The sequence below is a fragment of the Tachypleus tridentatus genome, chromosome 8 (genome assembly GCF_004210375.1).
Source record: "Tachypleus tridentatus isolate NWPU-2018 chromosome 8, ASM421037v1, whole genome shotgun sequence".
Lineage (NCBI taxonomy): Eukaryota > Metazoa > Arthropoda > Merostomata > Xiphosura > Limulidae > Tachypleus > Tachypleus tridentatus.
This window is the reverse complement of record NC_134832.1, coordinates 32,411,660-32,438,112: the sequence shown is the minus strand read 5'-3', so window position 1 is coordinate 32,438,112 and position 26,453 is coordinate 32,411,660. Positions and strand designations below refer to the sequence as shown.

The following is a 26,453-nucleotide window of genomic DNA, read 5'->3' as shown; positions in this document are numbered from 1 at the left end:
GATGGTCTGCATATTCAAAATTGTTTTAATAAATAATATATACATACAAAAGTGTGTGTGTGCATGTGGTGCATTTCATACACAGTTTATATGTTGCTTTTCATATTTCATAGTTTCTCACAACCTTATCTAGATTGTCTGCATCCTTTTTCTTCTTTGTTCCATGATGAAATACAGACCAAAGTAATATAAATACATTACTAAAGAAAAGAAAATACTTAAAAAGTACCAACTATTATGATACTGGACAAAAAGACCTCTATGAAGTAATAATATATTTTATTGCTTGTTAATAATGTATAATAACACCACAACTGTTCAGCTACAAATATCAGTACACAAATTGGACATGAAATGATAACATTTATTCAATCAAGCCTTTCATTTCTTAGAGAAAAACAACAGTTTAGAAAGTTTACAAATAGCTGACCTTTAAATGGTGAAGCATTTTTTTTACAAACATGTCATCACAAACCAATAATTAAAACAAAACTGGATTTTTTTTTTTTTTTTTTTACCTCTGTGAAGAACTTGTACAAAGTTTATGTTTTGGCTGTCTTGCTAATTCAGGATGAAACTGCATATTGTAATACCTAGGATTTTCTGGGTTAACTAAATGATCTTCCCTTTCCTCTCTCGAAGGTTTGTGCAACTCTCTCAGCAATGTTTCTGTTCGTTCTCTTTCTTGTTTCTCTCTCTGTAGTCTTTCAGCACGAAGCTGTTCCAATGATACGCCCGAACGTTGAATGTGTTTTGTATTTCTTTCTTTGTCTTTCCTGTGTTTCTTTCCACTTGTGTTACCGCTCTGCTGCTAAGGTATAACAGAGTGCCATCAAGAAACAGACACTACTATAATAGAAAACAGTATAAATTAATAGCTAAACAAAATTACCACACGTATACTGACATTTGAATACATGACATGCTAATGAAATTACTGACCACTACGTAAAGATGGACATTCATAAAAGATATGTTTATTTATTAGATACTTCAAATGACTACATAAACAATGTTCATTACTTCCACGACTCTCGTATTATCTCACTTTTTCCTGAACAATGAGTCAGGTTAAGAAATTTTTCCTTCTATTCTACAAGTATCTATAGGTAATAAAATACTGGATGTAATATCACTTACTGTCTAGTGCTTACATTCCTGGTCATCCTTATTGATACCAGGACACTTTGAAGTGGGAGAGAGAAATATTCATCTAGAGACTGTAGTTTCACATTCTTATTGTAAGAAATCAAATTTAAATATAACAGCATAAATGAAGATAAGCTATATTCTAAATATTCTTACTAAATATAATATATTGTGAAAAATTTTAAAAAAAGACAAGATAATTAGAAAGGATTTTGTCCCCATTTATTCTGGACAAAGTAATGGCTCATTTGCACACAGAATATAACTCTTATCTGTCCTATGACAACTCTTCAAACTACATAGTAAAATGTAGAAACAGAAGTACCACTCCCTAACAGGGAACTGAAAGGATAAAGAAATACAGTTAAAAAAAAAAAAGACTGAACAAGTTTTATATTGAATGTTTTATGAAGGGATTTTTTGACAGCTATTCACTATATACTACAGTTATAAGGCATACACCTTCCAAAAAAACTTTTTTTTTGTTCACAAAAAATTAGTTGTCTCTAAGATGAACATGTTAATGCCACTACAAACATTCATATGAGTTTTCTTTCCCACGTACTGTGAATATATATGGTTAAGTAAATGGTGCTCCTACAAATCTACTCATATATAGAAGTCTAATATACAAGGACAAAAAAAAAAAATTTTCTCATAGTATCCAACTGGTGTGTGTGTGTGTGTATTTTCTTATAGCAAAGCCACTTCAGGCTATCTGTTGAGTCCAATGAGGAGAATCAAAACTCTGATTTTAGAATTGTAAATCCATGGACTTACCACTATACTAGCAGGGGACTAATCAACTGGTAAAAGTTATTTTTATTTTGAAGGACTTGTGTTCCCTTCATGTCAATGTTGCATGTCAAAATGCAAAATCAGTTAAAAATCAAAATTTGTAAATGTGATGCAGAAACAGAAATATTAAAGGGTTAGTTCAGCATTACCAAATTTTTGTTATCCATGCCCCCTTTAATAAATACGTAGCTTCTTGTGCACCTATACACTCTTTTTTCTTAAATGAATGAAAGCGTGTGTTTAAGTGATGAGATGTAATACTTGGATATACATTAAAAAGCTATCTGCATTGTAGCAATTACTTATTATATTCATCAATAAATATATATATATTGAAATGTTTAGTTTTTATCATCAACTCAACACCAATGATTCAAAAGACCAATCACACCCATTCCTGGGGGGTTAACACCACACACTTTGGAAAATCTTGAATTATTCCACACAAGTGATTATGAAAGATTTTCTAAAACAAAATGAAAACTTCAATAATTAACTAATTCTATCTTGGAAGTTTTTATTAATAATAATAAGGCCCAACCTAAAATGTACATTAGAGATTACATCTGTAAAAAACAAACTTTATAGAACAGAATGCTCAAACAACTTGTATAGGTTGTATTACTTTCATTAATATTAGGTTTAGTTTGTTTTGAATTTTGCGCAAAGCTACTTGAGGGCTATCTGCACTAGCTGTCCCTAATTTAGCAATATAAGACTAGAGGGAAGACAGCTAGTCATCACCACCCACCACCAACTCTTGGGCTACTCTTTTACCAACAAAGAGTGGGATTGACAGTCACATTTTAACACCCCCACAGCTGAAAGGGAGAGCATGTTTGGTGTCATGGGGATTTGAGCCTGCAACCCTCAGATTACGAGTCGAGTGCTTTAATCACCTGGCCATGCTGGGCCTCATTGATATCAAAGACAAACATATAAAACATGTTTCCTGAACAAAGTTAACTTCCATATAAAAAGTGACAAGAAAGAAATGAGCAGTAAAATTTAAGGAAATAAGATTAAACTTCCAATACACAATTTACTGATACATTTTGGAGGCATTAAAAATTAGAAAAACACATGCAGATTTAAAATACAAACATTAATATACATATGCAAGTTTTTCAAGTAATAATAGAAATGACCAAGTAAAAATAAAAAGTTAATTTCCTTACCTCAATTCATTTTCATTCTTTATCATTACAAATACTTCTTACAATAAAACTTAACACTAATTTCAAATTAGTTTTGCAGTTAATTATTCCTGTAATATTGTGATCACTCTGTTTTGTAGAGATTTTTAAACAATAGTGTTCCACAAATAACTTCATCCAGTTTGAGGTCAGTTTCAGAAACACGGTTTACCTCAACTCAGCCTAACCATGTAGTATACAAAAAGTAAACAGGTATTTTTAAAATGTATAGAAACTATATTTTACTCTATAAAGTGTTTTATTTATGGTGACAGAAAACCTACTTAAAGTAAACTTAAGAAGATCAAAACATTGTTCTGTACTTTATTTTAAAGGTTTAACACCCACATAAGTTGTCTTCAGAATACAGTGTTCTATTTACTAAAATCTATTTAATGTTTAAATACATTCCCTCAAATATTTCAGTACTGTAGTAGAATTTTTATTGCACAAACATCAAAATGTTCGACTTATTGTAGTTCTAAATGAATATTTCATTTTGGACAGAAACAATTCTGTTTGGAAACATCTTTCTTATGCCAACTAACGTATTAAAGTTTAATGCATGTTAGGACTGCAAATCTTGAATTTATATTGAAATTACCTAATAATTAAACTTTGTAAGATAATTTAAAGTGTCAGACAATTCTCAATACAATGTGATCTTCCATCAATGTTTCATTTCCAGAAACCTAGATAGTGATACCTAAGTAAAAAACCAAAACAAAACACATAAACATTCAGTTTGATTACATAAGAAATTATAGAGTGCACAGTGTAAATTTAAAAAAATTTCTGCATCCACTCACCTTTCTTGACATTTTCTTTGTCTTCTCTTTTAAATGTTTCTGTTTTAGATATTGTTGAACATCTGTTAGAGGATCAGCAGGTGAAACACTGGTTTGTTTTTCTTTCTCGTCTACATTCCTACAGAATAAGGATTGTTGAATTTGACATAAATAGAATACAAACAGAGAGAGAGAAAAAAGTTTGATTTTAAAACAAAATATTATCAGTAAGAAATCAAAGACAAAAGTATGGATTTTGCACTAAATATCCTTAACAATAACACCATGTTTTGTATTTCACTTCTCTTAATGCCAACTTTGACATCAAAAAAGTTAATACAATATAAACTAATGTTACATTGATCCCTGAAAAACAAATAAAGAGTTTTTAAAACAAGCACTGTATACTTTATCTATATGAACAAGCATAGAAAGACTGATTGATTTTCATCAAACCATTTAAGTTTATACTTTTAACCAAACTATAAACCACAGAACACATTTTATGTATTGAGGACACATATGCATAAAAATTTCAAAATTAAGTAAAAATATAGTAATTCAAATACTTCAACAGCTTTTAACTTCAAAATATTTCAGAATTGTTGAAATGTGATTTTCCTTCTATTTTACTGGTTTTATTACTACAATCTTTCTTTGATGTCCTTTTATTATCCCGGAGTCTTTGACCTAAATGACTTTTAAAAAAGCTAAGTTTTTAGCATAGCAACAGAAAAATTTAAACTCCACTGAAAAAAGCATATTATAAACTATTTATATTAATGTAAAGTAAATCTTGCATAACAGAACAACACAACCTAACAAGATTAGAAGGCTTAGAAACAAACCACAGATCTATTAGTTTTTCTTAATTTCTTTAGATATTCTTTTCATTACCAAAATATCTTGGTGTTGAACTATTTGTATGAAAACTACAGACATCTTCCTCTATAATCATCAAGTCACATTTATTACGTTTAATAAGTATAGTAGATGTTCATTAAACCTTCTGATTATTCAAATCCTTAATTGTTTGTTCATTTTGAATCTCACGCAAAGCTAGTGTAAAACTAGAGGAAAGACAGCTAGTCATCACCACCCACCACCAACTCTATGGCTACTCTTTTATCAATAAACAGTTGTATTGACCATCACATTATAATGCCCCTCATGACTGAAAGGACAAGCACGTTTAGTGTGATGGAGATTTGAACTCCACTAACTGATGGTAATGGTAATGTTATTGGAAAACATTTGTTTTAAGATAATTAATGCTACATTTTACACACTATTTCTGAAAAATCTTAGCATTTTCATACTTCTGTGTAAACAATCATAAAGAAAGGAACTATTTTCCTTTAATAAGTATAGTAGATGTTCATTAAACCTTCTGATTATTCAAATCCTTAATTGTTTGTTCATTTTGAATCTCATGCAAAGCTAGTGTAAAACTAGAGGAAAGACAGCTAGTTATCACCACCCACCACCAACTCTATGGCTACTCTTTTATCAATAAACAGTTGTATTGACCATCACATTATAATGCCCCTCATGACTGAAAGGACAAGCACGTTTAGTGGGATGGAGATTTGAACTCCACTAACTGATGGTAATGGTAATGTTATTGGAAAACATTTGTTTTAAGATAATTAATGCTACATTTTACACACTATTTCTGAAAAATCTTAGCATTTTCATACTTCTGTGTAAACAATCATAAAGAAAGGAAATATTTTCAGTTACTAATCTTTTATCTGTGTTAACCAGAAATTAACCATGTCACCAGTGGCCATCTTTTCAGTGTTCAGACAAAACTTAACCTTACTTCAACAAATTATTGTTCAAAATTATTTTAAAACTGATATTGTTTTATTCCATTAATGTAATTTTACAAAAAACTGTAGAAGTGATCAAGTTTATTTTTCAGCTCAGCTCAAAGGAGACACATTTGTTTTAGATTTTTGTTCCTTTCTCAAAGCACAGGTTTCTTTTTGTCAATAAATGATTATCTTTTGAGAATACAAATAACCAAGTCCTATTTCTCTCTTGCTTTCAATACGTATTACAGTATTTGCCTGAATATAATGCACACCCAATTTTGAAAGGTTAAACTGAAAACATTTGTAGTTTTACACATTAGTTGTACAAAATATATCAAATAGTTTCTAAATACAAAAACAGCTATAAAGGTATTAAACATATTTTGAAATCTTACACAGAAATTTTTTATATGTGGTAACACACTGATCTAATCATTCATGTTTAGGTAAATCTTCATCACTGCTAAGCACCCCCTAGTGGCACAGCAGTACATCTCCACACTTACAATGCTAAAAACTGAGTTTCGATACCCTTGGTAGGCAGAGCACAGACAGCCCATTGTGTAGCTCTGTGCTTAACTTTAAACAAACAAACATCACTAAAACTACCACTACCATCAGATTCACCTTAGTTACTTCCTTAAACCTTCGCTTCATCCTCTTCTGACATATTATGATCCATTACACTGGATATGCAATGTTTTTTGAAACCTTTAATGGTTCTTTAATGTTTTGCTATGGTAGCTTCTAGTAAAATACCAAACAAAATTGATTGTGTGCAAATACAATGCATAGTCAATTTTTTGGGTGGTATTTGGAGGGAAGAAAGTGTGCACATTATATTTGAGCAAATACGGTATTACAAGTCTCTGTTAACTTCACATGATGTAGCAGGAATAAGTACCAGTGACGCCCTTTTATTATCTCATACGATGTGATATAAATTACTTCTAACAAAACCGAGGTATAAAAATAACTGCAGACAGTTTTAATTTTATCAAAGCAAATTAAAAATATTTACATCTATGCCAAGTGAATGACGTGGCATAAAGGATGTACCTCCTGCAAAGACAAAAAGAGAGTTTATTGGGATGTTTAGAAGACTTGGGAACAAACCACAAATATGGGCATTTTTTATAGTTTCTTTTAAATGTTTTTGTGCTTCTAAAATATGTTAGTGGAAAATAATATTTGTTTGAAATTTACAGGAATTTTCTTCTATGAAAAGACATTGGATAAGCCATACTAAACTTACGAGTTTACAGCAATGATAGTAAAATACTTCAGCAACTCAAATACTTCCTTGCTCGAATACTGTTCAGTAACACTGTGCTAAGTTTGATTGCATTTTGGTTAAGTATTTTTATTGTCCAGAAGAAGAAAATCAACCAATACAAATTTGATGAAATTTAATTTGTTTAAATAAATATTGTGTATGAACTTTATGTCATGTTTTATATTTTATATCAGTAAAGAAATTTAAAATTAGTATGAGTTATTGTAAACAATTTTCAACAGAATAATACCAAACTTGTATTTACATCTGTAAACAAAAGATTTAAAATGAGTTTTTATCACTAAATACTTCACGAATAATTAATGACAAAAGTTCCAATCAACTTCCGCTAAAACATTTCACTAAATAATTGATGTCAAAGTTTACATGATACATTCGTACATATGAAAATATTAACAAGCTGGTGGAATATAACAACTGCAGAGTGAACTCTATGTGACCCTGAAATGTCTCAATTTTTATGTTATTTCCAAGGAAGATAATTTCACACCATTTGATACTGAATAATACTTAAATATTACATAAACAGAAAACTTAAGTTACCTTACTGACTGGCTATCTTTCTTTCTGATTCTTTCTCCTGGTGATTCCAGGTACCAAAGGTTTTGTCCTACAATAGATCAGACCAATATTAGACAATATTAAAAAACGAAAATCAAAGATATGGTATACAGAAATTAGGTCCAAAGAAATCTGTTTTCAATATATTTATTTAGAATAAGACCAGAAGCAAAAGTATGTGCATGTGCATAGTCTATTTTTTATAAGAAAAAGAAACAAAGCTTTTAAACAAAATTACAATCAGACCTAGTTTTCGTAAATATAATACATCAACATTATCAATTACCTTTACAATATTAAACACTTCAATCAGATCTCTAAATCTTCTTTCAAGAAAAAAGATAAAAAGTTTTAATGACAACACTTTATATGACAATCTCTCTCAAGAGTATCCCAGGCACCATTCTAGTAACCCTTTTCAACAATTCAATGCCTTTCCTAAGGTAAGACTGAACACAATACTCTAAATGTGGCCTAATCAGTAACCTATACAATGAAATTATAACCTCTTTAGATTTGTATTCAATATTTTTGTAGATATAACCTAAAATCCTATTTGCTCTACCTCTAACAATGGTACACTACTTAGACATTTAAGACACTGATCCAGAAACACTAAATCTACACCTTTAACTTCATCTACATAAGTAGTAATCTTTTCAAATCATGTCAAAAGATTTGTAAGATAAGATTTTCTCTTACTATCCAATTATTCAAAACTTTGTTAAAAGGTCAGGCAAAGCATCTTTCATCAGATTTTCCAAAACTTTTCTTGTGACTGATCTGAGACTAACAGGCAGATAAGTACAGGTTGTAATGTATTATAATTTATCTCAGATGAGTCTCCAACTTTAAATGATACATGTTAATGTATTATGATTGCAAATAGTTGGAAATATGAATTTGAATGTAAAAGTTAATTGAATACCAATACGTTTCAAATTTATGATATTTGCCAACAGGACTGACATATACAATTTTCTTTCTTAACACAAATATATTTTAATACATAACAAACACAATACAACTTATAATAATGGTTATCACAAACAATTATTTACATACAAAAATGTTACAAACTAACAACCAATATTCAGTCTTCTATCTGGTTTGAAACTGAATATTTTATTGATAGTCCAGATCTATGACAGGCAATTTTAATTTTACGTTGATACACAAATACACTTCAATTGATGGGACTGCTAGTTAGCTGTATTTTTGTTTAGACTAACAAGGTTTATAAGCTTACTTTTAACAGAGAAAGATAGATACCTTATGTCCTCGTAGAAATACTAACATCTGAAGTTAATTTCCTGAAGTTGAGCAGTTCTTAATGTTCGAAATCTATAAACTTTCTGGTCAAATATCTGTAGTTTTCCACAATCATAGCTTCCGAGGCTTACATACACTGACTGTAGCAGACCAACAATATTTCTAAAACTTTCTCTTGGCATCTTGATTTATAATCTTTAGATGAAATTCTAGAAAGTTTAGTTAGCCCAACAGTATTTGAAGATATGCTACTGCTTTGGCAAATAATATATGGTTGAATCTTACTCTCAAGCATCTTCTACAAATTTAGAGAGCAGGTGAGACTTGCACAATACACATTTAACAACATAATTTATGTATCTCTCTAAATATATATTAAACTGAAACAAATATAGATATTAAAATAATATTAAATCTCTTACAAGGTACAATTTTTATCATCTCTATTGAAAAGACAAATAACATTAATTAACTAGTCATTTGGCACCTGCCCAATATTCAAGGGCTTACATATAATAGTAGTAAGTAGCTCTCATATCCAATCTTTAACCTCTTTCAAAACCCTTGGCGAAATATTATCTGGTTCAGGAGCCTTGTTGTTCTTTAAACTTCCCAATTTTTTTTCTTAACAAACTCAAAATTAACGAGTCATCTTGTTTGATCTTGTTTCAATCTATAACTGTTCAAGATGAGGAATACTGCTTAAAACTTCATTAGTAAAAAATTGAATAAAAAGCAAAATTTACTAACCCAGCCATCACATAATCATCAGATATTAGCCTTCCTCTAACACCCCTCAAAGATCGTACCTCCATCTTAAGATTTTGTTTACCTTAGTGTATTTAACAAAACCTTTACTGTTAATTTTTACATTTTAAGTCAATCTTTTCTCATACACTGTATCTGATGTTCAAATTTCCATTTTCCCCAACTTTCTTGGTATTCCATAATCTTTTACATCTGTCATGCCAGTCATAAGTTTCTTAAATTTGTGATGCTTTTCTATAATTTTATCTCTTACACTGTCTGTGAGCAGACCTGGGTTTTTTACTTGCAGCTATACTTTTCTTTCTGTAAGGAATATGCTTACCTTGAATATTAAAAACTTATCTTTAAACGTTTTCGAACATGATCATTATCTCAAAGTAACACAACTGCCCAGTTGACAACAGAAAATTCTTGTGTTATTCCTTCAAAATTTGCATTTGTAAAACTTAAAAGCAAAACATCATTATTCCTTATCTCCATATGCAACAAAACATTGTACCTCATAAAGCAACAATCATTTGCACTGAGATGTTCCTCAAATTCCACCTTTTGATCATTTTTATGTTTGAAGTTAACAATAAATCTAAAATAGTATTAGCAGAATCCTCGGCTAATTGATGAAGAAAGCCATCTTGAACAGTTTCCAAACCCACTTCTCCCTCATGGTTTGACTCTTGTATTTTCCAACCTACACGTTTTAAATTAAAATCACCCACAATTATAACTTCATTGACAGCTGAAATTTTAATCTCATTGTAAAGTTTCTTAATAATTTCATCAGTATCATTTAGTGGTCTGTAACAAATTCCAACTAAAACCTTTTCCCTTTATATCCACTATTAGAAACCTAAATGGATTCAATCTCCTTGCTGTTATCTTTGATACCCTCAACTTCAACAAGACGTAACTCACATTTTACATATAAAGCCATCCTTCTTTCTCTCTCTTTAATATTAAATACCCTGTCATCAAAACCCTCATATAACAACTGAGCCTATCCTTACAACTTCTTCTATACTCATTTCCTATACTAATGTTTTTTCTGCCTTATTCTATATGTATTAAGTTTCTCCTGACCATCACCTCTGTCTTTTCCTAGTTTAAAACTTCCCTTTTCAGCTGTGTCAATAAGCCCTAGCAAATAAACATGCACCTGGATGTAATCACCTCTTCATAAAATGCTGTCATTTCCCACAGTCTACACTTCTCTCTAACTATCATCTCTACATTCATTATGATTATATACCATTATATATACCAATGTATTGAAACTTATAGCCTGGAAATAAGTACTCAATACCAAATATGAGTATAAAAGTGTGTAGGAAATTATGCATAGTGGTTATTGCAAGAAATAACAAAAACACATTGAAGATCAAACAACCAAGAAGTTAACTATACAGATATATATCATTAATACATATATTATTGTCCATACAACATTTCCAGCAATGCTCTTCTTCAGGTATCACTGAGTGAACAGTAAATCAATGAATGAAAACATTCTAAACCAAAGGTCATGCAACAACCTTCTGAATCTTACTAAATCTAGTTATTCTTTTGTTATTTAACCCAAATTACCACAAATTATACTATTAATACTACCTAATTTTCAAAAATTAAGCTTAACTTTTCAACATGCCAATAATACTCTAGAAGAGAACACGTGTTGATATTAGTGAGATAATTGAAAAAAGTGCTTATGCCATCAATTTAAATTGTTCACTGTGTTTTCTTATAGCAAAGCCACATTGGGCTAACTGCTTAGCCCACCGAGTGGAATTGAACCCATGATTTTAGCATTGTAAAAGTAGACTTACCGCTGTACTAGCGGGAGGTAGAATTGTTCACAAAAAGATTATTTATAATTACTTTATTTTTGAAGTAATTTTTTAACCATTTAAAAGTGTCTATACATAGAGTGACATCTTTTCAGTGTTTTTAAGATATACATTATTTGTGAATGATATATTTTGATTTACAAAGCTTTCTTTATACGATATTCTAATTTTCATAATTCATAAAACCTTCTATTACATTGATTTACAATAATTTCTGTTTCCTTCATTAATTTCAAGATTATTTAATTATTTTTTGGAATAAAAAATCAGCAGTGCAAACTCAACAAACTTTATGTTCTCATCATCTTTTTCACAGCCCTTTCAAGCTAATATTCAAAGTAAATACATTAGTACTACCTGCTAGATAAAGTATTAGCTAGCTAATGGCATAAAATTACTTTAAATGTTTCAAACACCAAGTTAGAGAAATATTTATCGAAGTAACAAGCAAGAATTTCTTTTCAACGTTGTATTCTGTATTCATAAGAAGGCTGGTATGGGTACTAAAACTTTGATTAAAATAAAAGTATAGAACAATGTTTTGATCTTTGTATATCATCTTCAGGTTAACAAAGAAAATTTGCAACTGATCATTGCTAAGCAAATGTGTTAGGGATGTGAGTGTAAATGGGTACACGATTGTAGGGGGCATTGCAGTTAGATATTAAATTATCAATTAATATAGGTATAAAGGTGTCCCTTTGTATTGGTTTAATTTTGATTTGAGTTCCTGTATAAGTAAGACTACTTTGATTTTGCATTTGTTTGAATTTGTTGCTCTGCTTAGTAGGTCGCTGTTTTCTATGGTTGTATTGTAATTATTTGGTTTGCATTGTTCAAAAACATGTGAAGGTGTTTTCTTGTGTTGTCTGAATCTGGTTTCTATTTTTCTGCTTGTTTCTTTGATATAGAAGTCATGGAACTCGTGCCTGTTTACATTCTCATCCTTAAGACACGTGCCTGGCAACGGTCAGTTGCAAACTCTTTCTTAACCTGAAAATTACCTAAGAAGGTCAAAACATAGTTCTTTACTTTACTTTAATTAAAGTTTTAATACCCATGCCAGCTATCTCATGAATACATTTTTACTTCAAGCAGGTTTCTCATCATCATGGAGTGTATTCTGTATTAAAATACATTAAAACAGTATTTTCTGGTAATTAAAATAAATATATTATTTTAACTAAAAGTACATCAGTACACAAACTGCCCATGATATTGTCAGATTAAGTATGCTCAAGAACACATTCAAATACTGTTCAGTAAAATCAAGTCTTATCTACTTTGGAAATTTCTATAAATGAGAAGGAACCCAACAAAAATATAAATAAATTAGAACTAAATACATGAAAATAATAGAAATACACCAAAAACTAAAAACCTAAGCAGAAATATGCAAAGTAATGTGCTAAATGAGGCTAATGAAAAACTAAACCCATGTCCTAAGACATGTTCCAACCCATGATGGTAAAATAATCAAAATATTGTTAAGAGAGGAAAATAAGATATTCAAATAATACAGCAGAGCAGAAGGTGGGAGACTAATAAGTGACAAGTCACTAGAATATTGTTAAATTCAATTGCTGGACAGTTAGTTCATCAGATAAATTGATTTGTGTCATAACAATATTCTAATAGTTATTAAGCTGAAAGAATCCTTAAGTAATATAAATTCACATTGCACAAAAATGTTGTTCTGAATTGGTCACTTTCAATCTACTACAGAAATTTATAATAATTTTTTCTCTTTTCTTTTTATAAGACTTGGATAGTTAACATTAAAATGCAAGTTAATCACAAAAAGGCTACAAATTACAGAGATTCAACAGTAAACAAATGTTACCTTTATTGCCAGCTGTTATATGTGCACAGAATCATAAACATATAACTGATAAGACAACAGATGAAGTACCAAACCTGAAACACTATCCTGAAGATAATTTAATAGGCCAATCCTCTTTTCAAAATCTTCTTCTTTCTTCTTTTTTTCATCTTCGTGGTCCTTGTTAGTTCCTCCACGGTACTGAAATGTAAAGAGTAGTCTCTCGATTTAAAAAGACACATTTATAGTGGCAATATAGAGAAGAACAGATGAAAGAAGAACTCTGTGTTTAACGTAACAGTATCACATAAACAGGTGGAATCAACATCACAGTAAAGTGTGAAAATAATATTTATCTATTTACTTTAACTCAGGCCAAGGATTTTGCACGTAAATCTAAACTTAGCAGTTTACAGCAATTGTTGGAAATTTTTCACAGTCAATAAAAATACTTCAACTTTTATTTATTAAAAATACAAGGCACATAATGATTTCAACTGCACTTAATGACAAGTACAACAGAGCAAAATAACATATTATCCAATAGAAGCATGTTGTTTTTCTTACATTGTATAAACCAGTAACAAAATTTGTAGTTTTATTGGGGGAGGAATATGATACTTTTTCAAGTCTAAGAGGAAAAGAAGTATTTTTAGTATTTTCTACAGAAACAATGTTTTACAATAAGCTTCTATAAAATTCACAAGCTAGAAAGTGATACAAATATAAACTTAAGTGATTTTTTTTCTACATAAATATAGAAAATTTGTGCCAAGTTTCACATTACTTGATCTGGTATTTTTGTTTTTCCAGTTTCTAGGTATTTAGATTTCACACTCTGAGAAGACATAAGGTTAAAGAAAATTGACCTTATAAATTGAAACAACAAGTAAAGATGCTGTTTTTTTAGAATCCAGTATGACTTCATTATCAATACTTACCTCACCATCTTCAATTTCTTTAAAGAAGTTGACATGTTTTCCTTGAATGTCATCACTTGAAACATCTCTAGCTCTCTTTCGTAGTAAGTTAATCCTTACTTCTTGTTCCTATCCAACAGGAAAGAGGAAAAATATTTCTTACAACAGTGTTTGTAAAACAGTTTTAACACAAGTACTGATACTAAGTGATACAGACTAAATAGTTGTTTATGATCTCTTATATACCTTTAAATCAGCTTTTAGGTTTATTTGTTTGTATTGAAGCATAAAGATACACAATGGTCTGTCTGTGTTCCATCCGACATGGGTATCAAAACCCAGTTTGTAGAGATGTCCTTGAAATTATTTTTATTAGTCTATGGAGAGAAAAAGAAAAAGGTATGATTGATATGATGAGAGGATCTCTACCACAGGTTCTTGCAAGGCTATTGTCCTCCTAATCAATTATTTTAACAAGTGAAATATAGATGGTAAGGAAAACATAAACATGACATAGAAAAATCATAGCAGAAGTGGGATGAGAAAACATAATGGTGGTTCTTATATTTTGTTTCATCCTATATATTAATAAATGCAAAAACTTCATTGCTTTTCTCAAGATAGAGAGAAAACACATTCTGAACATGTTAAATAACTACTTCATTCTAATAACAGTACAGAAGAATTACACAGCTTGTATTTGGTTAATAACAGAAATACTGTTTTTAAAGTGTAACTTTGATGAACAGTACTGAATAAGATGATTTTGAAAAATCTTGTGAATAAAGCTGTTTAAACCCAGAAAATAAAACAACTGTACACTGGTAGTACACTAAAAATATGGTTTACATACAGCTATCTGTGATCTTCTCTTTTGTTCTTCATTCTTTCTACGAGCATCAGCTTCATCTCTTCTTACTCGTGCAATGTTGTCTTTAGTACGAACGTGCCATCTATTAATAAGATATGGGTAAATCCTAATCAGGACCAATTTGTAACTATATAAGATGAAGTAAGTAGAAAGATAAATAGTCAGAGAGTTTTAATGTTTCTTAAAACCATATTTCAGTTTATTTATCTGAATGTTTAATTTGATGAATCTTGTGTTATCTCACCCAGCAGACTAAGCATGTATACATTAGATATCTATCTATAACATTTAAAAGAATGTTAAAGATCAAATAAGCACATCAGTGTAATATGCAAAATGTATAACAACACACCAATGAAGACATTAAATGATATTTGCAACACTAATTCACTAAACTCTCCAAGATAAATATCAAAATATTTCACAAGTGTTAATCATATGGACACTCATGCAGGAGATTGTATTCAGCACAAAGATTGCAGAGTAGTTGCACACACATACATAATGCACATTGAAGAATTTGTTTGGGAAATAGATTCTTACATGGACCTAATGATTTTACCATGGACAACAGCATCTTTCTCTCATTGCAAATGTCAGAAGATTGTCAATGGGATAACAAATGAATTATGTAGAATTAATTTTAATTTACTAAGTATTATCATCCACACAATGTCTTGTTTGGGTTTAAAGTTCTGTCTAGGCATCCAGTCAAGTAGAATTAAATATAAAAATATATTACATACACAATCTCTGGGAGCTAGCATTACATTCACCAATTACATAAACTGCAAAGTGAAACATGCTCCATTACAACAAACTTGGACATGCTAATCCACCAATACATATTGGTGTACTTCTGCAGGGTCCCCAAGAGTGTTCCATATAATATATGTTAATAAAACTAAAATTAAGTGTAACAAATATTTTTATTTCTTGTTTTTGAAGCTCAGGTATTGATAGGTCAAAAAACACTTTTTTAAATCACCAAGATGCATTTGGTTTGGTTTTGCAAATTAGAGCAAGTTGGTCAAAACTTTGACTGTTTTGTCTTTTTTAATTTTTTTCAGTATGGATATTGTTATGCACAGAATCTGTATAAAAGAAAATCAGCTCCAGTCTCATAATCAGCCTCGTAACCATTATATGCTGTTATAGTTTTCATACTAAAACATTTAATACAAGTATCTTTGCAGAGTTCAGCAAATTATAATTAAACATAAGGGTTTTACATACAAAACATCAATTTTTAAAATTAAGTTTAAGAATTTTTAATTAAATATTTGCACCTACATTTTTTTTCTTTTTGAATGTTGACAATTCAACATGCAAAGTAATTTTGAGTTTGAGATTAAAAATACATTTAAGAAATCTCTTTTACCTCCTGATAAAATCCAGATAAATATCAAATGTTTTTTTAAGAAAACTTTATATTTTATCAATTGTTTTGTCTATCTTACATCTGTACAGGTTTGGCCAAATTTACTCATCTCATAATCACCACAAAAAATTAGGAAACAAAATTTATGTTACACTTTTTTTTGTTCTAGAACAACTACAAACTGTAACATGAAACCACAAATGTTTATTCTAAATATCTTGAGTCTCATAACATTATACATTTACTTACATTATACCACTTGCAATCATAGTGCATGTGCATCTCATGTAACCATATGCAATAGCATAATAATGGCATTTACAAACTGATCTGTCCTGGTTTTGTTTCAGCAGACCAATATTTTGTAAAATAGTCATTTCAATTATAATCCATTACAACTAAACTTTAAATTTTAGTTTTCTTAAAACAGAGAAAAGTAAATAAATAAATACAGAATACAATGATCTCTACTACTTAATGTTGTAAAGAAGTTTGTATTTGCTTGCTATACCTTGCCTGCTAAGCCTTGCAAAAGTTCACACATGGAAAATAACTCTTTAGGATTTTTATATATGCATATTGAAATAACAAAAAATTATAAATTACTTTATCAGTTTCACAGAATTCCAATGTAATTTATCAGGCTTACTAACTGAGCTTTATTTTGACCTAAAAAAATATTGTTTTTCAAATGCCATTTCTATTGCACCTTTTTTCTGAGATTGTGATGTAAACAAAAAAATTCATCTTGGGAAATAGACACCTTAAACAGGCTGAGAAAACCAGGTGGGAGTAATTGAAAGCTTTTAATGGGTTATTAAAACATGGCAAAGGGAAGCAGGTGAATGTAAACAAATATATCCAAATATGGAAGAAGTGGGTGAGCCACTGTTTGATTTTCTAAATATACCAATATCTCGGTAAATAGAAAAGCTAGGAGGTTCTTATTTCATATTCTAGCTTGTCAATATCAGTAACTTGAGGATCTAATTTGTGAGAAATTACAGACTTTGTTGCTGAACATCACAAACACCAAATTTGAGCCACTGCTACATTCAACATACCACGTGACACACGAAAATAGATACTTAGAAATGTTGTTCTAATATTTAGTTTTAAATTAAGATATTAAGTAATATATAATACCAAAATTTGAATTATAGCCTACAATTTGATCACAAAATTATTGACATAGATTCATAACAAGAACTTCAATAAAACTTTGAATACAAGTCTACAAACTTTATGCCATACCCTTTGACCCTGACCACAGGAAAAGCAGTGGCAATAGGGTTAAAAAGAGAAGTCAGCCAAATATATTGGTTGGTTGATTGGTATTTTTTGGCACAAACCAACTGGGCTGTGTCAAACAATTGGTAAAAACAAAATAAATATCTTAGTACTATTGAATTATTATGAGGGATTATCTGGATAATACTTGATAAATACTTAATTTATAATTAAATTTTAAACCAATCCTCCAAACCTAAAATTGACACTATATGTCACATAAAAGAACTTGTATTTTACTATAACTTTGACTAATCTTTTTAATGCTTCCAAGAAAATATAATTTACCTTTTCTTTGGCAAAATATTCATGGTAGCTGGATAGAGTTAATCTTTCCCAGTGCTGTGCTTGCTGGTAGTTGTAGGATGATAAATAAATAAAAAACATAACTTATTCCATGGACACACTTCAATTTGGCAAATTTAACAAATTTAAACATTTTGCAAACTACTGAGATGATGAATAACAATTTAAAAATCGATTGTAACTTTTTACCATATAATTAAGTTGTGCTGATAAAAAATATTCCAATTAAGAATTTGAAAACATTGATGTCTTGAGTGATACCTTTAACAGGCTCAACAGTTACATAAATAAACAAGGCTATGATAAATTATGCAAAAATAAAGATATATATATATATATATATAATTTAAATTAAATGTATTTCTTGGTCAATTTTACAGTGATAACAAAAACCATATTAAGAGTTACTTATGTTGGGATATATTCATACTTTCATTGTACAACATGATGTATAATACATGTTGTAATATGTACTTAACCATATTTTATTTCTTACTCAAATGAATCTTTTTTTCTTTCAATATTATTATTCAGTAACAAGTCATAAATGCTGATATTTATAACTTTTATAACTTAGAATTTTCATACCTTTATGCAAAGAAGTAAATTTAGAAATATTAACTGGCAGATTGCCTGTTATATACTATATGAAAAGGACATGCTATGGATGACACTAAGTTCACACACAGTCAGAGCTCTACAGGTGTGGCTGCTTCTTTATCTAACCAATTCATAAGTCAATAATTTATTCATCATAAATTTGCAATACTGAAAACACCGGAAATACTGTGTGATAATCAGGTTACTTGAAAAGCCAGTCATAAATTTAAAACATCATTTTTGTGTTGCAGTTCATCTTGTACAATAATATTTTTTTTTAGATAATAAACCATTGTACGAGTATCTTATGCTGGTGAACTCTGATTTAATCAAATTCTGTTTATATTATTCTTATCATATTGTGTCATGGTTGATTTTCAGTTTTGGATCTAGGAAAATATTTCACTGGACAAAGTCTTAACCAGACAATGTTTTACTAGAGCAAAGAATTACAGAAATACATTAGACATTTTTTATTGCTTTATTTCTTTAACTTTGTGTTACAAAAAATAACCTCCTGCATTTGACTGAAAAATGTCTTTGACAACTGATTTACTGAAATAGAACCACTTCTTTCTAATGAGATGCTAATTTTATGCAAAAAAGTGCCAAATTTATTTGCAAAAATGTGTAATTTCTCATCTTGAAAAATACAAGTTATAATTACCAAACTACCTACCTAATTAGATTCTCACTTTGAAACAAACACTCTTTCGAAGTAATTTTCTTGAGAATAATTTCGTTCTCCCTTTGAAACAAACAAACAAACCTAAAATTGCAAAAACGAACTTAAGATATTTCAACAAAAAGTAATAAAAAATAAATAAAAGGGTAGACTATATAAGCAAATATTTCAGTCAGACATTGTCTTTTGTTTTTTCCAAAACCTGATGAGACATTGTCCATATCCCTCAATTTTACCTGAGAATATCAAACATTTTGATAAATTTAAGACACCTGACCTCGAAAAATTAACATTCATAATTTTGCATCTGTACTGTAATTATAAAATATATAAATAAGCTATGAAAATAAATAAAAGATAATAAATAATAAACAAATAGTTTCTAGCTTTTCTAGTTGTTATATAACATTTGTGTTTAGTATGCTTAACTAATGTTTAAATTACTTTTATGAGTACCAGGTTATGTAATTACCCACTTTTAGCAAATTATACATATAATTATATAGAACATACAATCAGTTTTTGGAGTCTAAAAATTTGAGAAGCTGAGGACAAACAAAATTATAAGATAATCTCGACAATAAAAAAATTGGAAAATAGCAAACGTAGGGCATACATAACAAGTTAAACAGTTTTAAGGTTTTTCAAATTTAAAAATAAACCTAGCTGCTTTAAGAATATCTTTAGTTGCTATTATTCTAAACACAGCAATTAAATATTCAGCAACTAATAATGATCTTTCAAATACTCGTTAACAGGTAGTCCAAAAGTTATAATTTTCCAATATGTTTCTAATGCAAATAATCATGTGTCACTTCTCCACTAATAGGAGCATGACATACTCATGTAATGCATATGATTTCCTCTATAAGCCTCCACTGAACTATCACTTTTAAGTCTGGCAGGAGATATAAGCACCAGAGGAAAGAAGAGTGAGAATTGCGAGAAGAGGAAAGTACTTACTGAAAAAAAAAAATCAGTAATGAAAAATTATAACTTCCAATATGGTACTCCTCTGCTCTCACAAGATTAGCTCGAATCTCATATTGATCAAGTGGAAGGATCAGTGCAAAGGTATGACAGAAGTATTCCAACAAAAGCATTTGAAGGATATCGCTTGAAATGAGAGAGCCAGATTAAAAAATACGATGAGTGAAACTGCACCACTTCTGTCCAGATATACTCTTTGTCTATCTGGAAAGTGTGTAGTAGACAAGAGAGGAAAAAGAGAGGATAAGATCCAAGTGGGAGAGAACTGAGGCAGAATAGTGATCCCAACCATGTAACTCAATCCCACAAAGTATGAAAGTGGGTAAATCAATAGATGTGCCCTTAGACACAGAAAGGCTATGGTTTATTTGGTAAGTCAACTACATCCAAATTCCATGCTGCTAGGAACCGATATCCATGTAGAGGGTAGAATGAAGATCACACCATCTTCACCTCTTGTTTAAGAGACTGAAGAGAATCTAGAGCTACTCTGACACCAGAACACGACCCTACATTCAGTATCATAAGGATGTCTATCACACAGAAATCTACTCCCTCAAAAGAAAAACCAATCAGAACCATCCAAAAAGCAATAACATCCTCAAAATAAGATGCATGGGGAACAGCAAGAAAGACAGAACCAGAATTCTTCTTACCTCCCCTTTGACCCACAGCACAGAAGGAGTATAATTAAGGGAGAAATTTAGACAATAATAAATTTGTATGAGGACTGATATTAATTGGTTTTACTCTAAATCCAAAACCCAGCCCTGGGGTATAAACATTCATGTAGGGGTAGGATGAGGGATTCCAACTGAAAGAGTAAACTGCAATTTGACACATCTCACTCCTCAGTGACTATATAATATATAGTGGAGTAATCACCTCATCTATAGCTACAGAACACCACTTTCCTACACTGAAATGAATGGTTATAGCCATCTTTGTGTTGACTACTCGTGGCTCGGAACTGGAAAGTAGTAAGAACTCCTATACTACACCAGAAGAAAGGAGAGTGAGAACACGTTGCAGTGCATAGTCCAAAGGAATGTGACCACACAAGAATGGTAGGGATGAGCAAATATCCCCTTTTACATTACCCATGCAGTCCATGGGTGGTATGGTCCAGAAGGGGTAAATTTATGAAGCAATTGCATTGTGAGGTTATTCACTGACAAGAGATCTTGTGGAACAACCCATCTCATTGGTGAGCATTGCAAAGCCACTGGTGTTAATGTGCAAGTCAACATGGCTGTACAGTGCAACTTTCTGATTGAAGAATAACTGGTCAGGCACAACTCATCACAGAGCAGGATCCTTATAAAGAATAAATGAAGCAAAGGCACCAAACCTGAAAAAAAATGTATTAATGTAGACTTACCCAGTCAAGGTTGCACCAAATCTTAAAGAATGGCCACAGGTGGAAGATGAAAACCTGACAAAGAAAAACTGTGATATGGTGTAAATAAACACATTAGGTGTGGTCTACATGCCTGATTGTGTGGTTCCTCCAATGGCCAATGGAGACAAAGTTGTGAAAGAAAAGGTGATGTGTTGAATTTGATGGGAAGACACCTTGGACAAATTTTGTTAAAAAGAAGACAAGGATGAACAAGCCACATGAATTGTCAAACCCAACTGGTGATGATGGAAGGGGACTGATCATAAGCAGAGGAATACTGCCAAGAAATAAAAAAAATTGGCAACAGGTATCATGAAAAGAAGCTGTGTGAGCAACATAGCAACAAAGGGTGCAGACTAAACACAGAAGTGTATCTTGATCAGAATGAGAGTAAAGATGAGGAACAGAAATAGGCAAAAAGGAGTTACCCTCCCTTAGCTGCTGAGGTCTTTGAGAGGAAGGAACAATGCAGATAATAGAGAAGACAGGTGTAGTGGTAAGCATATATAAAACATTAATGGTGAATAAATGAGACCTTCAACAGGTTAAGAGGAGAAGGAAATATGTTTTAAAGGAAATGTAAAACATGAAGCATGAGGAAATAGGTTTAAACAGAGGCAAATTGATAGAATGGAGAAGCGCATTAATATTCCAGTCTGGGAGGACAATGAATCCAGAAAGAATGCATTAACATGGTAGGACAGAGGAAGCAAAAATTCAATGGTATTTGAAAAAAAAAGTAATGGGAAAAACAGCCCAATAATCCAAGATCCAAGAGACTAATGACTCCTGATTGAAAAGCCATGTGAGAAAGACCAGTATACTAGTAGGTCAGCAGGAAATCCCTTAGTAGCAGACTAACTGTGGAACATCTTCCATGTGTGCTGGTATGCCACCATTGAAAAAAATTGATGTGGAATGAGCCAACGGGAAAGCTACTCAATGGGAGAAACTCGATCTTCTCACCAGGGACTTCATAAAAACCAGACATGAAGACAAAGGACTTGAATGGTAGGAGGTAGAACCAGTAACTGAGGCTGATGAATAAGGGAAGAAGACAAGGAAGGGATACTGGAGGGAAAAGCTGCAGTTGATGTAATCATAGAAACACTGGTTCAGCAGGCCAATAGGGAGTGGTCAAAAGAACTCGACACAGAGTGGTATGAATAAGAGAGACCACTTGGTGAAGTAAGTGGATACAGAGATAAACATAAATGAATTGATGGAACTAATCCTGGCTGAAGGCACTGAGCTCCAGAGCCAAAGGACAAGGTACTGGGGACTAAAAGAGGGGTAATTTGGGATTGACAGTTGTGGCACATATATTACATATAAAAAACCCTACAGATTGCAAAGCCACCAAAATGAGGGGATCTAAACTGCTTTGTCACATGACTTTTGTCAGAGCATGAAAGACAATCCACTACAAGAATGAAGTCACCAAAGCTCATAAGAGTAAGGCATGCTGATCCTGTTAATTAATTGTGAGGCTAATTGATCAGGATGAACCTGAATATTTGGAGAGGGAACAAAAACCAAATATGGATGTGAAGACTAGTCATGTAGTAAGGAAGAACACGATTCACAGGAAATCGTGATAATAGATAAAATGTTACAAACTTGAGAAACTTTATTATTGTCGTTTGGTTCAATAATGAATTTTGAGTAATATTAAAGCCTAACTTTCTATACAGAGCAAAAACTAATATTCAGTATGTATGTTCTATGAAACTGACACAAAGTTTCCTTAGCATATATAAATGCATACAGATATAAATGTGAAAAATTATACAAATTTATTGTAATAAGATAGCAACATCATCTAACCATTAAATAACAAGTTTCTTTGGCACTGGAAAACAGATAATTTCAGGAGACGTAGCTAGAAAAAAATTATTACTAATTATTGTTCTTGATATTGAGAACTGGTTTAATTTGTAAACACTATGCTAATCTCTGATGAATTAGATTTTTAATTCTTCTAGTCATTTGTCCTAATTTATTTCATATTTATAAAAATTTATTAATGTTTCTACCTGGTCCTGGCCAGACACAGGTTTACTAATTCAGTAATTGTCTTTCACAAGTGATAAAATTTGAATTCTAGTTGTTTGAAAGTTTTTATTTGCATTACTACATTTAATAAATTGTTTTTGTCTGACCCAAACTGTAGTGGCATTTTGTTTAGGCCAACATCCTATATTCTAAAGATAATATTTCCTATTTATCTGATTGATTTTAATCGATGGAATTAAAAAAAATCTAGCAAGTTTCTGACATAGATAAATGTCCAGTACATATAATCTTTTTATATCTTAGAAAGTATTCTTTCCTAAAAAATAACTAAGCATCCAACTTCATGTAGTATATCCATACACACAATTGTGATCAATTTTTAAACCTGGATGTTTTCTTGATGACGACAAATACAAAATCCAAGAAGTCCTATTGATACAGCAACTAAAACCAAAACTGATCTAATATAAAGGAACACCTTTATACCTACACTAATTAATAACCTAAAATCTAACTGCAACACACCCTACAATCCCTTATCCATTTATACTCTCATCCCTAATACACGTGTCAGGCAATGGTCAGTTGCAAATTCTGTTTGTTAACTTGAAGATGACCTAGGAAGGTGGAAACATTGTTCTCTGTTATCAATAAGTGTTAAAACTCACACCAACCATTCTGAATGTTTTCTGTGTGAAGGTTGTACATCTTCATAAACATCAAATGTAGTTATTTGTACTTATTACATGCAAGGTTATACTACTTCCATGATAAGCTTGGTTTCTTTTAAATTTCACTCAAATCTACACGAGGGCACTCTGCATTAACCATTCCTAACTTAGCAGTATAAGACTACAGTAAAGGAAGCTTGTCATCATCACCCACTGCCAATTCTTGGGCTACTCTTTTACCAATAAATAGTGGAATTGACTGTCACATTATAATGCCCCCACAGCTGAAAGGGTGAGCATGTTTGGTGTGATAGGGATTCAAACCCACGGCCCTCGGATTACAACTTGAGTGCCTTAACTACCTGGCCATGCTGGGCCAAAATGGAATGACTGACTGATTCAATTTACTGTAACCCCCAGATTGCAAGTTGAGCACCTTAACCATATGGCCATGAAGAGCCTCTTTGATAAGAAAACCCCTCACACAAAAGATAGAATGTGTAAAATTCAAAATGCCAAGGACATAATTAGATCACACCATAGGTTAGCACGACAAAGTCATCCATTAAACCTTTTACAGTCTTAACAAGGGCTAATAATAAACACAGTCTCATTCATAAACTAAGGCCAGAAATCAATCAAGTTAGTTTCAGCCTACCAACTATTACTTACCTTATAACTAAAAAAAACAAACAAAAAAAAACACAAAAACAGCCATATTCTAATAATTCTGAAGATAACAGAGCAAACAAATACAAGTTTAAGTTTTAGGAAACACGAGCTTTGCTTTAGTAGGGAGTTTTTCTTAAAGGATGGGTTGCATTAATAGTGGTGGTTTAAGGGTATTCATCTTTTTACCTCCCCTTAAAAAATATAGATTTAAATTTTTACTTTACTCAAGAGTACATATAAAAGGGAAACCTTGAAGATTTGTTGTCCATGTGTCACACATTATCTCAAGTAAAATATCAAAACTTTAAATCATTATATGGATCTCAAAATTATTTTGTAACTGTAAGATTACAGTTAATGATTTGCGACAAAAGTAATTCAGTGACACAGTTTTCAAACTGAAGATATAAAACTAAAAGTAACACTAACAGCAACACATGAATAATAATAATAATAATACACGTATGATTAAATTAAACTGTGTTAAAGGTTCAAAATTGTACTGATTCAGACAAAATTAAAAAGGTCATAATTTCGCAAAAAAACAAACAACTTTTAGTTAGAGCAAGTGTAAATTTTAATCTTTCGAAAAAAAAAACAAAAAAACGAACTCAAAAACAATTTTCTAAACTAATATCTTTGTTAATATGATCCTCGTAAGTTCTAGAACTAAATGTATGTAAACTACTGTAAAACCCACGAATCTCTTATTCTTACTGTTATAGCCTAATTTGTAAATTTTATGTCACATAATAATTTACTACCCAACCAACAGAGTTTGCCCGCAACTTTACAAAAAACATAATATAACTTTTATTTATTCGTATTAATTCATAATCTATCCTTTATTGCCTTTTATTCAAATGACTGTTTCTGATTATACTTACGTCTGATGAACGTCACTCGCTCAACCCTAAAATATCCACCTAACGATGGTTAGTAAACTCAACAAAACATAATATATTATAAAACTAAAAATAGGTAAATTAAGAAAATAAGTTTGTTACATATCACAAGTTTTCCTTTGAGTTAAGTTACTCAGACCTGCTTTCAATAATACCTTGCCATAATATTTATACGCATCAAATAAGTACATTAATAGTAGGGTAATATGAAAATATATGCATTTATTAAACACAACAAATTTTAAGATTTTCGAAATTAATAAGTAGTGTCAAGCCAGAATTTTGTATTATTTAACATCCGAAACTAAAAATGTTTCCCTCCCTCAGTAGTACAGCGCCACGTCTGTGGATTCAACACTTGAAACTATATCACAATCCAACTGTTCTCAACGAGCTCGCTTGTCTTCAGAGTGAGATCGTTTTACGTCCTTT

At 30.9% G+C, this 26,453-nt stretch overlaps 1 protein-coding gene across 11 annotated transcripts; it reads right to left on the bottom strand.

Annotated features, from left to right (window-relative positions):
* Positions 1-262: 262 nt before the first annotated feature.
* LOC143222111 (leukocyte receptor cluster member 1 homolog) lies at positions 263-26,130 on the bottom strand. Of its 11 annotated transcripts, none has more exons than XM_076448071.1 (10): positions 25,834-25,918; positions 23,585-23,639; positions 19,360-19,449; positions 18,063-18,125; positions 15,086-15,185; positions 14,254-14,361; positions 13,408-13,513; positions 7,592-7,658; positions 3,953-4,070; positions 263-811 (listed from the first exon to the last, which is right to left on the bottom strand). In XM_076448071.1, exons 4-10 carry the CDS (start codon positions 18,083-18,085, stop codon positions 515-517), a joined length of 819 nt encoding a protein of 272 aa, XP_076304186.1. In that variant the 5' UTR covers positions 18,086-18,125; positions 19,360-19,449; positions 23,585-23,639; positions 25,834-25,918; the 3' UTR covers positions 263-514. The 11 variants fall into 11 exon arrangements, with proteins under 11 accessions (XP_076304186.1, XP_076304189.1, XP_076304193.1 ...); XM_076448074.1 differs by having other exon boundaries at positions 19,360-19,428; positions 25,834-25,904; XM_076448080.1 differs by lacking the exons at positions 23,585-23,639; positions 25,834-25,918 and adding exons at positions 1,141-1,185; positions 26,004-26,130 and having other exon boundaries at positions 672-811.
* Positions 26,131-26,453: the final 323 nt, after the last annotated feature.

What these genes read in the sequence shown, in the direction of transcription:
- LOC143222111 (XM_076448070.1), bottom strand. Translation starts at nt 18,085, where the DNA reads ATGAATATTTTGCCAAAGAAAAG. An exon ending in AAAGATAGCCAGTCAGTAAG is followed by an intron (nt 4,071 to 7,591) that starts GTAACTTAAGTT and finishes CTTATTCTGTAG; the next exon opens with GAATGTAGACGAGAAAGAAA. An exon ending in CAAAGAAAATGTCAAGAAAG is followed by an intron (nt 812 to 3,952) that starts GTGAGTGGATGC and finishes GTTATACCTTAG; the next exon opens with CAGCAGAGCGGTAACACAAG.